This window comes from Rasamsonia emersonii (assembly GCF_000968595.1).
Source record: "Rasamsonia emersonii CBS 393.64 chromosome Unknown ctg1118621760690, whole genome shotgun sequence".
Lineage (NCBI taxonomy): Eukaryota > Fungi > Ascomycota > Eurotiomycetes > Eurotiales > Trichocomaceae > Rasamsonia > Rasamsonia emersonii.
Genome location: NW_013562806.1, coordinates 1 through 16,613, shown reverse-complemented (window position 1 = coordinate 16,613; position 16,613 = coordinate 1). Strand labels below are relative to the sequence as shown.

Below are 16,613 nucleotides of genomic sequence, written 5' to 3'. Positions count from 1 at the left end.
TCCGTCTCCAGAGGCATCATCACCAGCAGCTCCCACTCCCACCACGTCTCCAACTGCTGGCACAGACACGACTACCGAAGCATCAGATTCAACAACCTCTACCTCTATGGCCACTTTTCCCTTTGGCAGCCCTCCTCCCACAACCACCCTTCCGCCCTGGTTTACGTATGCGTCCATGACCATCACCGAGAGCTCGACCACGGAAGTTGCTCCCATCACGGTAAGCCTTTTCCTGCTCTATCGCTGACCCTGCTGACGGGGACGTCACTAGGTGATCACCTTAACGAGCGCCAGCCACACGACCAGCGTCACCTACGTCTCGACGCGCACCAGCTCCGGCGACATCGGGCCCACGCCTGCGTGGATGTGCTGGGGCCCGCTCTGCGACCACAGCAGCTCCTGCATCATCCCCCTCTTCTGCAAGTCCCAACCGGGCAGCGGCGTCTCCTGGGGTCTCTGCTGCGGCTGGGAGCCCAAACTGCCCGGCCTACCGTCCGGAGAGGCTCCTCCAGCAGGGGGTCCCAGCCCAGGGCCTCCGGACTTGGACAACGACGACGGCTCTTCGTCGAAAAAAACTACAGCCAAAACCACTGAGAAAACTACAGAAAAAACTACGGCTAAAACGACGGCAAAGTTGTCCGAGACGGACAAGTCCACGACAACGTGCACGCGCACGCAGACGGCCAGTTCGTGTGCCATCACTCTGTCCGTCTTCACGCCGTCCGGGGCCAGCACGGCGTCGACATCCACCATTACGGTAGGACTGTATTCTCAGCTATTTTCAACTGTTACTAACGTACATACGACAGGGCACCTGCTCCACGACCACCGGCTGCTCCGTCACAAACACCGCCTCGACCACCACCACGACGAGCGACGCAGTGATAACCCCGACTATTATCGCTGATCCGGAAAATTGGGACGGCGAGAATGACTGGCTTTCCATGCAGCAGGCCGGTTTGGAGGTGCTTCTTACTGCTACGTACCCTATTTTGACTTGGACTAGCGGTAGTAGCAGCAGCAGCAAGGCATCGTCCACGAAGGCATCAACTACGAAGGCTTCGTCCAAAATCGCTTCGCCTACCAAAGCTTCGACTAAGGCTAGCACAACGACCTCAAAGACCACGCATACAACAAGTAGCACGACTCACACGACAACAACCGCCAAAACGACCAGTACCAAGACGACCAGTACGACAAAAACGACGACGACAACCAGCTCGTCCGGATCATCACTCTGGTGCGCGCCCACCACCATCGCCCCTCCAGGCGTACCACAAGACCACGTCCAAACCAACATCACCGACTTCTGCGATCTCTTCGACCGGGACGTCGATGTGTTCACGCTGATGCCGGACCCCGACGACCGGTCAATGGGGCTCGAGTACTTCTTCCCGGACGTTGAGATGACGCTGAACGTCAGCCTCGTGGCGGGCAACTCCTACGAGGTCTTCCAGACCACCTGCGACGAGGCGCTGCACACGGTGCTCAACGGGTGTCCGCCTTTCAAGGAGGATCCCAAGGCGGCGCATCTGTTCAAGTTTGGTGGTGGTATTACCGTGTCTGGCCCGGATGGTGTTGCGTCGTTCAATATGACGCTCGTTGCGAAGCCCGGGGATCCGGGGAGGGAGCCGAATTGTAATGCTCCTGATTGTTGATTAGTACATAAATGTATTCCTGGATTTGTATTTCTTTTCTTTTCTTATCTTTCTTTTTTTCTTCCTTTTTTTTTGCTATGATTATATGTTTTTACGTACGTTTGTATGGATGGATATGGATATGGATATGGATAATTACGTATGGATGTACCCTAGACATTGTATTTAATGCATGGCGTTGGTAGTTCCTATATACACTAGTATGTACATTATGATCGAGTGTTATCCTTAAAAACAGACAGACGCTAAATACACCATAATACATGCATATACACGAATAAAAAGTATACTACAGCTCATATCATATCACATCGAATCGTAAATCGTAAGTAAGTCCGTCCCACATCCACTGCAGCTGTTGATCTCTCTCCCTCTTTGGGATCTAGTCAGACACTCCTGGCCAACCCCTCCGCCCGCCATCTCTCTTCGCACCGCTCCAGGCCATCCGGGTAATAGGACAACGCGCCCGAGCGGCAGTTCTGCCAGTACGTGCGGATGACGTCGCACTGGGCCGTTGTCGTCGCGTTCAGGCCGGCAAGGTACGCCGTCGCCGCGAGGTGGACGTAGAACCCAGACGACGGCGGAATGGACGCAATCGCCTGGCAGGCGCGGTCTACGACGGCGGCGAGGGTCGTCCGTCGCGTTGGGGCTGAACTGCCATCGTCGATCCGGCTCAGGATGGCGATCACCGCGGCGCAGCGCCACGCGTTGGCCGTCTGGCCTCGCTCCGTCACGTCGTCCGGATGCGCCCGCTGCAGCTTCAGCAGCTGGTCCATGGCGCGGAAGCTCAGGTCGAGAGGATGCATTTCAGGCTGCAGCCGGGCCAGAGAGACGAACAGCGCAAACGTATCGGCCGGACAGCCGACGACGGCGAAGAAGCTGTCGGTCAGCGTCTCGCGGTGCCAGTAGTCGAAAATCAAGCCGCGACTGCCGCGGATGATGGCGCCCATGGCGTCGAACCACACCAGATGGGCGACGATCTCGGTCAGGCCGGAGATCTGCTGCGACAGCCGGTCGAGGTCCGCGCGGCAGCGGCAGTGAAGGTCGAGCAGCGAGCGCGCGCCGTACAGATGGCGCTGCCACTGGCCAAAGGGGCCCTCGCAGACCTCGAAGAAGGCGAAGGTGGCGATGCCGAAGAGCGCGATGGGGTGGGCCTGCTGGATGGCCTCGTTCAGGCCCATAAGGGCGGCGACGTGGGAGCGCACGGCGTCGGCGTCGGCATCGGTCGATCTCGACCGGTGGATGCGGGAGACGACAAAGTCCCAGACGCGCGAGACGAGCTGGATGGCCTTGTCGGAGGGGTTCTTACTGGCGGTCGACTGCACCTGCTCGTAGAAGGCCGTCAGGCGGCGGAGGAAGCTGTACGGATTGTTGGCACTGCAGGCCGTCGCCGATCCTGCCGACGCTGACGATGGCTTCTTCCGCCTCTCGCCGGCCCAGACGACGCGCTGGGGATAGCCACAGGCCAGGCCGGCCTGCACGCAGGGCTGGCAGCGTGGGCGGTTGAGGTCGCATTTGACGCCGCGAGCCTTGCAGAGGCGGCAGTCTCGATCGCGGCGGATGCCTCGGGGCTTGCCTCGGGGGCGTTCCATGAGCAGTCTCGATCAGACGTGAAGGAGTGATGCGGTGGGGAATGGACATATTGCTAATATAATCTTATCTGCGGGGGATCGGAATGGACTCGGAATGCCTTCCTGGATAGGAAGCGGATATCTTCAATCCACAGTCAATATTATCATCAATCTGTCTGTGAGGTGATCTTTAAATTAATTTATTAATACAAGAATAGGAGAAATGAATAAAAAGAAATAAGTGGTAAAAAATGAAAATAAAAAAATAAAAACAGTAGTTTTCTCTTGTCAACCGATATCTGGGTCTGTATGCTGAGGATGCGTTCTGATTGGCCAAAATCGACTTACTTCATCGGGAATTTAGTAACAGGCCCAAGAGCTACCATATCACTATCTCACAATGAGAGTTCTTGATAGGAGGGAAAGGGGAGAGAAGCTTCAGGGTAAAGGTCTTGCTTTAAATTGACCTTGTACGGGATACCTGTTATAATTCTTCCATAATATCCGGCTAACCGTTTCTCAAGAGGATCATACTCGGAACAGAGGAATTTCAGGAACGTGGCTTTCTGGCTCTTGCTTATGCTTATCTTAGGTTGAGGAGAGAGACAGAGTTGCTTTCACGTGGAGAACGAGACGGCACTCTAATGTCTCCTATTGAATATCGGGATGAAGACCTTTGAGGCACCTGATGAGATTCGCTTTATTTTCTAAACCCGCCTGACTCGTCCCTCTAAGTTTCCTTGCTCAGATAGAGTATGGAGGACCCAATTTGTTCTTTCCATCTACAGACCGATAAGTCAATGAGTCAATCACATCCTCAATTCCTTCTATGGTGCGAATCTGCAGCCAGAGTATCAGTGATGGACAGAAAGAGAAGGAGACAGAATATCATCAGTGAAATACGGAATCAGAGGGATGCAGTGGGACGTTATTGAATACACATACATTGATACCAACAACTTCCCTCTCTCTCTCTCAACTGATGACTCGCTAAAGTCGATTAAAACAGAAGTACCACAATTGGGACAAAATTTGTGTGGTTTTGTCTTATTCCCAAATCGATACTGAGTGAGAGAGTCCTCACCAGAACGGAATACAACGTCTTTTCTGAGAGGATATACCAGGAGATAGCCATTCTTGGTGCAGATAGAACAATTGCACTTGATGACTTTTGTGGTCGTCAGAGGCGGATGGGAGAAGGAAAAACGGACGAGGCCACAGTGGCAATTACGCTGTAAGTTTCCATTAAGATTGGCTTCTATAAGGAAATATTAGGTAGCAGCTTTCCTGTTCATGAAACTTGGAGTAAAGGTTGTTTAGTGAGTGGCTCAATAGACAAGACGGGTAGGAGTTTGTCTTAATATCTCCTCCCCATGGTGGAGGACATGGCCTCCATTAATTAGCGCAGTTGGAAAGAGGGGTAAAGAGGGGTAATAATGTATATGCCAGGGGTGTGCAGCTTCAAGATCCCAGCTTGGATTCAAGTCGAGCAAACGACGCAAATTAGCCCTGCAACACGCAGAGGGAAAGGCAGAATATTATGATAGATGCCCCAGGCATCCAGCAGATGCATGTCTCGGCTCACTTAGGCCTCACCGCCCTGGCAGGTGCCTATATCTAGGTTGTGGCCTGTAGGGCTGTTTGTAGGAATCAAGCCATTCTTTCATCCTCCAGAGCCCTCATCATATTACAAAACTTTGCCCCGCCGGTTAGAAGTTCTAAATGCTCTATGCTCCGCAAAGAATGATAACGTCTAGAGGCTCGTTAGAAGGATTCGTAGTTCTTTACTGCGGTGGCGGTCTTCTGATGACTTTGGATTCAGTGCAATGGCTTGCCTGCGACCACATCTAGAAAGCACTGTCGCGCTAGATGGCATAGCAGGATGCTTTTTCAATTTCCACTCCCGTCTTCAAAGTCATTTACTTTACCTGATTTGGGGGGTTGGTAGTCGGTGCATGGATCGATCTGCTCAAGTCAGTTGGAGCATGGTCATATCTCTTTGAAACCTTACTCTCATGACGAAATATCGTTATCCTTCGGAAGGAGAAAGAGAGAGACTGTGAAGGATCAACTTGGACTGAATGAGGAATGAGAGAAATGAAGGAGAGAGTTGACCACTGGCATAACTTTACAAAGGGGCAGTGATGTCGCCTTCCTGAAATGGCAGCTCTGGACTTGATTCACGTGCCTTCCATATGCAGCTACCAGTGAATGTTCTCGCTTGCCAGAAAGCTCATTTCTCTTTCACTACTCCTCCTCCCACATCACTACCTTCCACCCACTGTCAATCACGAAGATCTCTCCAGATATATATATATTCCGTACAAGTCGCCTCTTACCACCTTTAAAAGATGGCGGTGCTTGCGCCTCTGCCTCCCTCCCCGTCCAATAATTCCCCTGGTGGGGAGTAGGTGTTCTCAGCGGCCAGAGGAGTGAGATGGCATGAAGATGCTTGATTCCTCTATCTGAAAGGCAAAGAAAAGCCTTTTATGTCTGTGGGTCACGTGGGTAGGCAACCTACCTAGCCTCAGTCAGTGACTGCCAACAGGTATTACTGTTGGCGGTTTAATTTTTATAACCGCCTTCTCAATCTCCTACTTCTGCCTCCGAGCCCGCGAGAAATATGCAAGAAAATATCGAAAAAGGTATGATACTATGGTGTGTGTCCTTTTTAGGCACCTAGTGCTGATAATAGTTCCAGATATGGAGACCTCGAGCTGGGAGAGGTCCGGAAAGCCACTGGGCTGAAGGATAGGAAAAGCGGCACTACAAGCTGCGTTAGGAGCCGGGAAGACAATGGGAAAGACCCGAGTTCGGCGGAGGGGGAGGAGGGGGAGGAGGGGTCTGGGGATGGGGCGGGGACTGCGGCGGAGATGCCAGGGTTCTGGCCTTTTGCAAAAGCACTGCTCCGCGGTGCAAGATACGGCCTGATGGAACGGGCGGCCGAGAAAGTCATGTCCGGAGGATGGGAGCAAGTGGTGGAGGCAGCGGCTGTAGCGGAGAAGAAAGCAAAGAAGAAAGCAGCAAGGGGTTGGTCAGGAGAGAATTGAAAGTTCTAGTAAGTCTGCCCTGTTGCTCTAACAAGACAAAGTTATTAACAAGTGTCCAGTGAGAAACTTCTCGCAGGTTTTACTCTCCATGGCTATCACAAAATATCAAGATCGAGTTGGGCGAATCCCTTGATTTACCGGTCGAAGAGGCTCGTCTGTGCAACTTTAGAATTGCAGCTGGAGGAGACCATGGATCTCTGATTTGGTATGTATATCTTGAGCATCATGTACAGAAATCCTTACATCCGCATGATGCTGGTTCCAACAGAGCCTTGGATACCTTAGATAGCTTACGAGTTTACTTACAGACGCAGCTCTTTTTGGAAAGAAAACATTCCAATATTCTACCCTCTGTCCAGACCAGGAATCATCCCATGACCGCCATTTTCGTTCCATGCTTGTGTCTGTACTCGATTGCGCGATAAATAAAAAAAATAAATAAAAATCGATACTTTCAAAATCAAGTCGTAATAGCCCGCCCGCTCGCTTATGAATACACACGTACTGTACATATATGACTCTAGCCAACTTGCAGAACTCTTTTTTTTTTCCTGTTATTATTGCTTGACAGACAGGACTAGACTTGTGTAAAAAAAAAATAAATCAATCAGTCCAGCAATTAATATTATAATTATAATTATGTATTATTTTTCCGGCCAATACGTACGCCGTACCCTGCGTCCTGATCATCTACCTATACAAGCGTAATGCTTGCTGATGGTTTAGACCAGTCAGCTCACTGGCAAAATATCTATCAATTTTTTTACATATCCTACCTAATCTAATCGAAATTAGAAACAAAAATACGTCCTGCACCTATTATTACCAATTTTGCAGGTTCTACTCTAAAATAAATCCATCATTATCAACTCTTCAACTAAATCACTCTATTCATTGACGCATGCTGTCTATCATGACATGACATGACTACAGCAGTCCGCTGTACTATACACTAGGATTAGGATTATGATATATGACAGGAGCCAACAAATCAATGAAAGACCATCAATGAATCCGTCCATCCATCATCATCATCAGCCGTGAGACTCGTGACCAATGAATGAATAAAGCAAGCATCAACCAACCAAGCAGGGTAATCAAATCAAATCAAATCAAATCAAATCAAATCAAACCATGCAGACGCCGTCCCATGCAAGAAAGAAAGAAAAGAGATGAAATCAAGCCAAGCTGAAACTAGCTCGTCTAGACATACTGCCACGCCGGAATCGACCAATTATACGGAACCGTCACAGCAACAAAGTCGAGGCAGTCATTGACATTGCCCGTGGGGACAGTAGCATTCTTGATCGCCGCAAACACCTGCCAGCTAGACGGATTCTCGGCCTTGTCCGGGCAGGCCATGAAGCCGTTGGCGCCCTGGCCCGTGTACGAGTACTGGCCGTAGGGCTGGCCGGGGGTGTAGGAGAAGGGGCCGAAGGAGGAGCCCGGAGGCGTGAAGGTGGAGTGCGCCTGGGTGAAGGCCAGGGCGCCCTGGGGGTTGACGTAGACTTGCTGGCCGCCGGGGACTTCGGTGTCCTAGAAGCTGTTAGAAGACGCAGTCTAGATAATTACTGTCTGGATGGAAGTGACTTACCAGATACACGCCCTCAATAAACACCGTCTCGTTGCCTGGCGGGCACTTGGCGACAAAGGTCGGGCAGTAGGTAGATGGCTTGCCGCCGAGGAAGAAGCGCTGGCCGCCGGCCTGGACAGGCAGGTAGTGGATGGGCGAGCCGGAGCGGAGGGCCATGACGGTGAAGGCGCCGTTGCCCTCGTCGCGGGCATGAGGCTTCTTCATGACCGGCATGGCCGAGGCCAGCAGGGGGAGGAGAGTGGTGAAGAGGGTAGCGAGGAAGACGGCGATCTTCATGTTGGCAGGAAGATAATCAATTCAATCAGCAGGATAGTATATGATCGATTAAATGTATTGAGTATTTAACTTGTCTTGCTGTGCTGTGTGCTGTGTTGAGAGACATCTCAAGGAATACGCCTGATATAAATACCTTCATGGAAGCATGTAGCATCTTCTCGTCCGTACCCAGCCACCGGGACAGTACCCGGCGAAAAGCACCGGATCCACCGATCGATCCACCCGGAGTGGCACGGCATGGCACAGCACAGCCCAGCACAGCACTGAATCGGTATTCACAGACTGAGACAGACAAACAACCAGCGCATGTTGATCAGCACCAAATTCACAAGCGAAGTAAGACATGGCCAGCAATAAGGCCTAGCGGCTCGTGTAGCATGCCGATCGGCGCCACGCGATTCGACAGGTGTCGATTTGTCTCTAGCTAGCCTACTACCACCTAGGTAGGTACTAGGTAGTAATTAAATTAATTTTTTTTAGCGCGGTGCAAGCTGTGATTCGCGAGCCGAGAAATTAGAATAATTACCTAAGTTAGGTAATGTTAGTGTGCGGGGTGGCTGTGCTGGTGACATAAAAAAATATTTTTATTTTTATTTTTATTCAAGACCGACTATTCCGTATATTCCGAGTGGAGGCTTGTCGATCATCCATCTATCTCGTTCTCCACCGCCGAGTCGACGTTGTCATGTCATCGATTCGCATGGAGAGTGTATAGCTAATAGCTATAGCTCTATTTTTGGAAATGCGTGACTCATTCAATGATTATTATTATTATTATTCTTCCATTTTAGAGAGCGTTTTTCAGTCAGAGACTATGCACGCTCTGCCTACTACCTAGGCGTGACTCATTCAATAAAATCAATAGATAAAAAGGTACCGTAACAGAGTACTAGGTTAGACAGCAAGAATTTCCTCACCATCCAATTAGTATCATTACCGGGGTAACTTCACTGCCAAGAAAGAAAGAAATTATTTAATTCCTAGCCACTGGGCAGTGCCCTTGTCCAGCACAGCTGCCACACAACATGCCTATCCTGGTAAGGTATCACGATCAGATCGGATCACGATAGGAAATGATTTTTTTTAATTGCTACTATTTACGGGAATATCTACCATACACCTAGATGCGATCACATGTCAGAAAAATATCCCGTTGGTCACCGTCCAACGAGTATATTCTATTTTTTTTCTAATCTAGCAACGACCCAAGGAACACAACACTCTGTACCGAATACATGACAGATTCATCGGGAGAATACGGAAATTTCCTCTGAGACAATTATTTCTCTCACCGAGTGTTACATTCTCTCACCGAGTACTCCGTAGATAAAAGGAAAATTTTGTTGGGAAAGTAATTAAACTCTTATCTGAATAGATAATTCTCGATTATTCTTTTATTCGTTTTATTCATTTTATCAGCAAACAATCCTAATCTATAGCCAACATACTAATTCTATCATAGCTTATCTCTATACATTAACCATAATAATGTCTTCGTTATCGCCTAATACTCCCCAACCAAAGGCAAATCGCGCGAGCTTCTGCCCACCCAGATCCGGAACCGCCCGTCCACCGGCATCACCCAGTTCTGCTTGCGCGTGCTCCAGTAACTCAGATCCTTCCTGCTCAGCGACAGCGCCACCTGCACCGTCTCGCCCGGCTCGACCGTCACCTTGGTGAAATTGCGCAGCACCCGCACCGGGAATTCAATACGATCCGCGTACGTCCCCTCCTCGTCCCGGTCGACCACGTCCTGCGGAAACGATACATACAGCTGGACCACGGCCTGCCCGGTCCGCCGTCCCGTGTTCGTCACGTCCACCGTCGTCTGCACAAACGTCTCATACAACGACGGATTCCCGCCCTCGCCGCCGCCCGCCGGCGACGGCTCCTGCTCCTCCTCATACCCATCTGGATACTCGAATCGTCCCTTCCGAACTTCGGACACATCCGAGATGTACGGATAGACGTACTTGTGAAGCGGTCGAAACCCCTCCGGAAAGAGTGCCTCTTGCGCATCCGGCAGCTCCTCGTCGTAGAGCGGAGGTGCCACTATTTGCTTCGTCCGCGGTGACGGCAGGGGCGATTTCTCCTGCACTGGGGTCACCTGGAGGTTGCTGAACTCAAAGGACGTATAAGACAGCCCAAACCCAAACTCATAGCGAGGCGCGATGTTGTACCTGTCGAAATGCCGGTAGTCGATGTAAAGACCATCCGTGAAATTGACCTGCGGAACCTCCGCATTGGGCTTGTAGAGCACCTGTGCGCCCGGTCCGTAATCCGCCAGGCTCTTCCCAATCGTATAAGGCAGCCGTCCGCTGGCGTCCACCTCGCCAAACAAGACGTCGACCAGCGCATTGCCGCTCTCTTCGCCCGGAAGATGAGCCAGCAAAACCGCTTTCACCCGCGGATGATCGATCCACGACTCCATAATCACCGGCCCGACGGCATGGATCACCACGATCGTCTCCCCGACCCCGTTGCCACATCGATCCGCGACCTTTTGCACCAGCGCGTCGCCGCCCTTCTGCAGGAAGAGGTCGTTCCGATCGCCACGGATCCCATCGCTCGACGCAAACCCTTCCCCGGAATCCGCATTGGCAAAGACAATGCATAGATCCCGGTCAACGAGGTCTTGATCCGCAACATCATTCGTCAGGTAGCTCGCGACCTCGACATCATCCGAATCCCAAGCGGACTCCAGCGCCTCCCACGGAGTGACCAGATACGGGAAATCGACGGCGCCGCTCCCCCAGCCAGACGCCAGTGTCCCTTGGTTGCAGGCTCGGTCCGGACAGGCATTGGGGCCTTGGCCAGGACCGGCGTCTTCGCCGTATATACCGACGCGATATGTCCGCCCAAGTCCTGGACCTTCTCGCGGCAGCGGCAAGATGTTGTCGACATTCTTCACCAGCACCGTTCCTTCGGCCGCAACCTGGCGGGCAACGATGCTGTGAGCCTGTTTCCCCTTGCCCTGCACGTCGACATAGTGGTTAACCAGGCCAGTGGCGTTCTCGCCACTTCCCTCGTATAGATGGCCATATGGCTCGTCCGTCCAGGAGGAAAAGTTGGGGCCTCCGTCGTCCCACGGCGGAGGCATTGGCCAGGTATCCTGTCGCAGCTGATACCAAGCCGCAACAATCCGAGTGACCATGTCGTTCAGCCGCTCCAAAGGCAAGGTCTCGTTGAGAACAGCAATTGTGAGCTGTTTTCCCCACAGGGACTCTCCATCCGCCCAGACAAGACCATCGCCGGGCATCGACATATCAAGGCCAGCAAGTGCACTGATCACTCCGGACCGCTGGGCCAGCCAGTCGGACTGGACAAAGCCCTGGAAGCCCAGTTCGTCCTTAAGGATGCCGTTTAACAGCTTGCTGTTCCCGCAAGCGTAGGAGTTGTTGACCATTTGATACGAACACATGATGCTGGCCACATTCGCGCGGACGCTTTCCGCAAATGGCCAAACGAACACTTCTCGTAGGGCGCGGTCGTCGATGTTGGACGACAGGGCGTTGGGGAGACCCCATTCGCCGGCCTGTCGGAAATGTTCCTGCTCATTCATCACGTAGTGCTTCGCGGTGGCCATGACGCCGTTCCGCTGAATGCCGCGGATCGTCTGGGCGGCAGCCACTCCGCTGAGAACGGGGTCCGACCCGAAGCCTTCCCAATTGCGTCCTCCGGCGGGCATCATGCCCAGAGGGCCCATCGCCGGGCCCAGGATGACATTGACGCCTTTCCCGCGAGCCTCGTTGCCTAGCGCGAAGCCGCGCTGCAGCATGAGATCGCGGTTCCACGTGGCCCCAGTCGTGATTCCGGCGGGGAAAGCGGTGATGTTGTCGGCAAAGCGCAAGCCCAGCGGGCCATCCTGCAGACAGAGAGAAGGGAATCCGGCGAGGAGTGCCGGGCCTAGACAGCAGCAGTTAGACGGCAAATCAGACGGCAGATCAGACAGCAGTATTAAGTCAAGCATACCTGTATTGCCAACACAGAGCCCCATCTGCCAGCCGACGCCGGTCGTGACGTTGACTTTTTCTACCAGACTCATCCGTTCGACCAGCGCCTGGGCTTTGAGATAGCTGTATTCCCACCGTTCGGTCGTTCCACCGCGGGGGGAAGGGTACCAAGGAGGAGATTCCTGGCGAGTCAGCATACATTCAACGAACACGACTTCAACGACTGGCAGGTAACAAACTCACCCATTCCTTACTGTGCTTCTCCCAAACCCAGTCGCGCATGCGCGATCCAAAAACGATCAACGGGAGAAAGACGAGCAACAGAACAGCAGTCATGAGCAAACAGAGGCGATGTCTCTGATACAACGCCCTGAGCAGCGTCGTACCGGTCCGGACGTTGGTGATTTTTCCTTTTTTCTTCCAGTTCTTCAGCGCAGCGGTCATTTCGTTGTCGTCGTCATCACTGAGATCCGACGCAGAGAGATCGTCCAGACGCCAATGCTCGACGGCATCAGGATTATTCATCGAGACAGCATGTCCGTCGCTGTCATCGTCGTGGTCGGCGTCATCGCGACCAGCAGGATCACCACCGACAGGGAAAGCTGCTTCTTCATCGCTGCTTCCTCGTGGCGGTCTCTGCTGCTTCCGCAGCGGGATGCTCTTGGCATCAGGGCGACCGAGAGCCATCGCCTAGCAGGTAGACAGTAGACATTAAGAGGTAGATATTGAAGATGTAGATATTAATGGCATGGCTAAGCAGAGCAGTGGCAGCCAATTAAAGAAATACTCAGTATACAAGTGTAAGAGACATGATGCCATTAAATATTATTTAGAGAAGTTCTAAGCAGATGACGCCGGACGGTTTCGGCTTTCTTGGCGTCGGCATCGCTTCCGGATCACGTGCCAACAAATCTGATAACATACGGAGTATGCAAAACACACTAAAGGTCTCGAACCCAAGCGCAACAATTTGGAAAGGGAACCAAGACTGGAACGTCCGTAGAGGTAGGAGTCCTTAGTCGATAGTAGGTTGTCTTGTCTAAGTTGACCTCAAGTGGAAGAGGCCTTTCAACCTGCAAACTATCCAAGTGATCACATGACAAGGCTAGGGGTATTGCTTCTGCTGAGTGCTGACCGACATTTATAGTGTATAGCAACAGCCTCGAAAATAAATTAAAGCATCATGAAGCAGTGCTAGAAGTGGTACTGTACCATTACCTCTATCGTATGTCCATACATACATGTATGTACAGTACTACAATATGTAATGTAATGTACAGTACGTATATCAGGTTACCAATCCAGCCAGCAATAAACAATAACAAAGAAGAATAGATACTCTATACTTTGACCATCCAAACCAGAGTAGTGTTATCAGTAGTATAGTAGATAACCCTCCGTACTCCTTCTCCACACTCCACACTCTATATCCATCCTCGGTATAACTACGCAGACAAGGTTATAGTATAGTTATACCGATTGAATCCTTTCCTGTTTGGGGATTGAATCCTTTCCCAAACAGGAAAGTAATCTATCAGCTCTCTACCTAAATTGGATACCGATCAATCAATTATTCTTCGGGGGCAGTCCACTAATAATTTAAATTCAAATTGTCTTGTATCTTGTGTTCTGTCTTCGGAAGGACTCCGTGGAGTCCGTGCGGGGAAGAAGGGAATGGAATATATAGAGAGATAAGGTGCTTTTGTAGGTACGTATGTAGAAGACTTATCTAGATATAGAGATAGATACGGTGTTTTCTTCTTTCATTGTTTTCTGTTTATTATCAAGAAGTGACTGACAGACAGGTAGGTACAATACATACATAACTGATTCCTCAGTCCATTCAGCAGCAACACAAAACAAGGCATAAGACAGAACAGTAGGGTTCATCACAGTGTATATACTACATTTATCATATAAGGACATTCTTTAACTAAAGTAAGTACGAGCACAATCCATGAATTATTCCTGATATGCATACAGTATATGATACTAACCCCAATAGTCACATCCAGTATATATACAGCATATACAGAGTATATATAATATATATACAGCATGACAATCCCCCCCTACGAACAGCGCAGCCACGAAAAACGCATCCAACAACTCGAATCTATTCCAAAAGAATGGCGCTTACCAAGAGTCCCCTCAGAGGAAGAAGTCCGCAATGCACTGGAATACATCCGTCAACAACAAAATCACCTGCTGTCACCCCAAGAACTAGAAATAACCGAAACAACCAACATAACCATCCTCCTCCACAAGCTCGCAACCAGCGAACTCTCCTCCGTCGCCGTGACAACCGCCTTCGCCAAACGCGCCGCTCTGGCGCAGCAGCTAACCGGATGCTGTACGGAGATATTCTTCGCGGACGCGCTCGCTCAGGCGCGGGAGTTGGATGAGTACCTCGCAAGGGAAGGGAGGACGGTTGGGCCTTTGCATGGGCTGCCGGTGTCGGTGAAGGATTTGTTTGAGGTTAGGGGGGTGGATACTTCTATCGGTATTATACCCTACATACACCGCAGGTGTATAAGACAGTCTAATCTAGGTCCCTGCTAATGTTTTTCGACAGGATGGGTCGGTCTAACAGACAAGCCTGCAAAGGAAGACGGCCACGCGGTGCAGACCCTGCGCAGGATGGGCGCTGTGCTGTACGTGAAGACGAATGTGCCGCAGTCGATGATGGTATCACAATCCCCACCTAGTAGGAATCCCTTGCTCTAAATGTAGTTTCTAACGGTGCTGTGTGTAGATGTCCGACTCGTACAACCACGTCTTCGGGCAATGCGTCCACCCACTCAACAGAGCGCTCATCTCAGGCGGCAGTTCGGGCGGCGAGGCGAGTCTCGTCTGCGCGAGAGGAAGCATCCTAGGCATCGGCACCGATATAGGCGGCTCTATCCGTATTCCTGCCAGTTTGTGTGGATTGTATGGGCTGTCGCCGTCGTCGGGGAGGCAGCCGTATGAGCAGAGGGGGTGAGTAACCATTACATGTATCCCGCGTGACGATCATCTAGTGCTTTATTGATGACTGCTGACGATCCCAGCCTCAAACAAGACATCGTCCGCTCCGTCGCCGGGCCCATGGCCACCAGCCTAGCCTCTGTCGAGACGTACATGTCCGCACTGGCATCCGTCTCACCGTGGGAGATCGACCCGCGCGTGATCCCGATGCCCTGGCGCGCAGAGCAATGCACGATAAGCAAGGACAAGAGACTAAAAATCGGCTTCGTCATCGACGACGGCGTCGTCAGGGTGCAGCCGCCCATTGCCAGGGCGGTAAGGGAGGTGGTTGAGGCGTTGAGGAGGGCTGGTCATGAGGGTGAGCATACAAACCCTACATCTATATGTACTGGGCTGGTTGCTGACTGCCTAGTCATCGAATGGGACGCCACCTCGCACAACTACGCCTACAAACTCTGGGAAAAAGCCATCTTGTCAGACGGCGGCGAGAACTGTCGCAAGCTGTGTTCGCTGAGCGGCGAGCCTTTGATCGAGGGGATGCTCGTGGGGACGGAGAAAGACCTGTTGACGACGAGTGAGCTGCATCAAGTAAGCCCCTAGTACTCCTCCCACCATCATCTTTGTCGAACCCAGCTGATTGATTGCGCAAGCTCATCCTCGACAAATATACCTACGAAACGACGTATCTCCACCGATGGCACGCCGCGCAGCTCGACGCGCTCATCATGCCCGTCACGCCGTGGGTGGGCTACAAGCCTTGGACCTGGGTGCGGAGCCACCAGTACGTCGGGTACACGAGTATCTGGAACCTGCTCGACTATGCTTCGTTGGCGATGCCGGTGACGGTGGCGGATGAGAAGAAGGATCGGCTGGATATCGACACGAATATAGAGTATTGGGGGAAGCATGTCCCGAGGAATGCGTCGGATGAGTTTAATTATCGGCAATGTGAGTTCGCCTCCTTAGCATGGTAAAGAGAGTGTGGACTGTGCTGAGTGATTGCAGATGATATCAACCTGGTCAAAGGCATGCCTGTCGGTATCCAGGTCGTAGGTGGGAAATTCGGTGAGGAGAAGTGCATTGCTGTCGCTAAGGTTATCGAGGAGGCGTTGGTGCAGTTTAGGAAGTGATTGCCGTACATATACGCCTGTATATAGAAATATATTACTGTCAACGAGTGAAGCAACTAGCTGTAGTAGCTATACTCCGGAGTATGCAGTTTACGTTGATTGCATAACTATTCCAGTTCAGTTCGATTGTCATTCATCTCATACATACAATGAAAGAAACGCAACAAACGTATACAGAGGAAAGGGTATTCATGACGACATTCCGGCAGATACACATTCCGGCAGATATAGATGGAGAGGTAGGTACTGCTCACAGCTTGGCAGCAGTGCCCGGCGACGAAATCTCATTGTACAGCAGACTAAACCCGTCAGTAAGTTGCATGCAATGCAGTCCTCGGACTGGGCTTACCTCGTCAGGAAATCAGCATAGTCCTCGCCCGTCACCTGCGTGGCAAAGTACCGCGCCGCAAGCGC

The 16,613-nt window shown here is 51.5% G+C and overlaps 6 protein-coding genes across 6 annotated transcripts; 3 read left to right on the top strand and 3 right to left on the bottom strand.

Moving 5' to 3' along the window:
• T310_8261 (uncharacterized protein) lies at positions 1 to 1,658 on the top strand (the record flags this gene model as incomplete). The annotated part of the gene is made up of 3 exons (XM_013468961.1): positions 1 to 220; positions 272 to 757; positions 810 to 1,658. Coding segments are annotated over 3 exons (1,555 nt in total), but the record flags the coding sequence as incomplete, so codon positions are not given.
• A 386-nt stretch (positions 1,659 to 2,044) lies between these two features.
• Positions 2,045 to 3,299, bottom strand: T310_8260 (uncharacterized protein; the record flags this gene model as incomplete). The annotated part of the gene is made up of 2 exons (XM_013468960.1): positions 2,045 to 2,977; positions 3,069 to 3,299. 2 exons carry the CDS (start codon positions 3,297 to 3,299, stop codon positions 2,045 to 2,047), a joined length of 1,164 nt encoding a protein of 387 aa, XP_013324414.1.
• A 2,281-nt stretch (positions 3,300 to 5,580) lies between these two features.
• On the top strand, positions 5,581 to 6,704 carry T310_8259 (uncharacterized protein; the record flags this gene model as incomplete). The annotated part of the gene is made up of 3 exons (XM_013468959.1): positions 5,581 to 5,636; positions 5,931 to 6,263; positions 6,356 to 6,704. The coding sequence occupies 3 exons, from the start codon at positions 5,581 to 5,583 to the stop codon at positions 6,702 to 6,704; spliced, it is 738 nt and encodes a 245-aa protein (XP_013324413.1).
• A 778-nt stretch (positions 6,705 to 7,482) lies between these two features.
• On the bottom strand, positions 7,483 to 8,149 carry T310_8258 (IgE-binding protein; the record flags this gene model as incomplete). Its single annotated transcript, XM_013468958.1, has 2 exons — positions 7,483 to 7,815; positions 7,874 to 8,149. 2 exons carry the CDS (start codon positions 8,147 to 8,149, stop codon positions 7,483 to 7,485), a joined length of 609 nt encoding a protein of 202 aa, XP_013324412.1.
• Positions 8,150 to 9,653: 1,504 nt separating this feature from the next.
• Positions 9,654 to 12,789, bottom strand: T310_8257 (beta-glucosidase; the record flags this gene model as incomplete). The annotated part of the gene is made up of 3 exons (XM_013468957.1): positions 9,654 to 12,055; positions 12,122 to 12,284; positions 12,346 to 12,789. 3 exons carry the CDS (start codon positions 12,787 to 12,789, stop codon positions 9,654 to 9,656), a joined length of 3,009 nt encoding a protein of 1,002 aa, XP_013324411.1.
• Positions 12,790 to 14,160: 1,371 nt separating this feature from the next.
• On the top strand, positions 14,161 to 16,199 carry T310_8256 (Acetamidase; the record flags this gene model as incomplete). Its single annotated transcript, XM_013468956.1, has 6 exons — positions 14,161 to 14,605; positions 14,678 to 14,790; positions 14,858 to 15,081; positions 15,153 to 15,657; positions 15,720 to 16,017; positions 16,075 to 16,199. 6 exons carry the CDS (start codon positions 14,161 to 14,163, stop codon positions 16,197 to 16,199), a joined length of 1,710 nt encoding a protein of 569 aa, XP_013324410.1.
• Between the last annotated feature and the right edge of the window lie 414 nt (positions 16,200 to 16,613).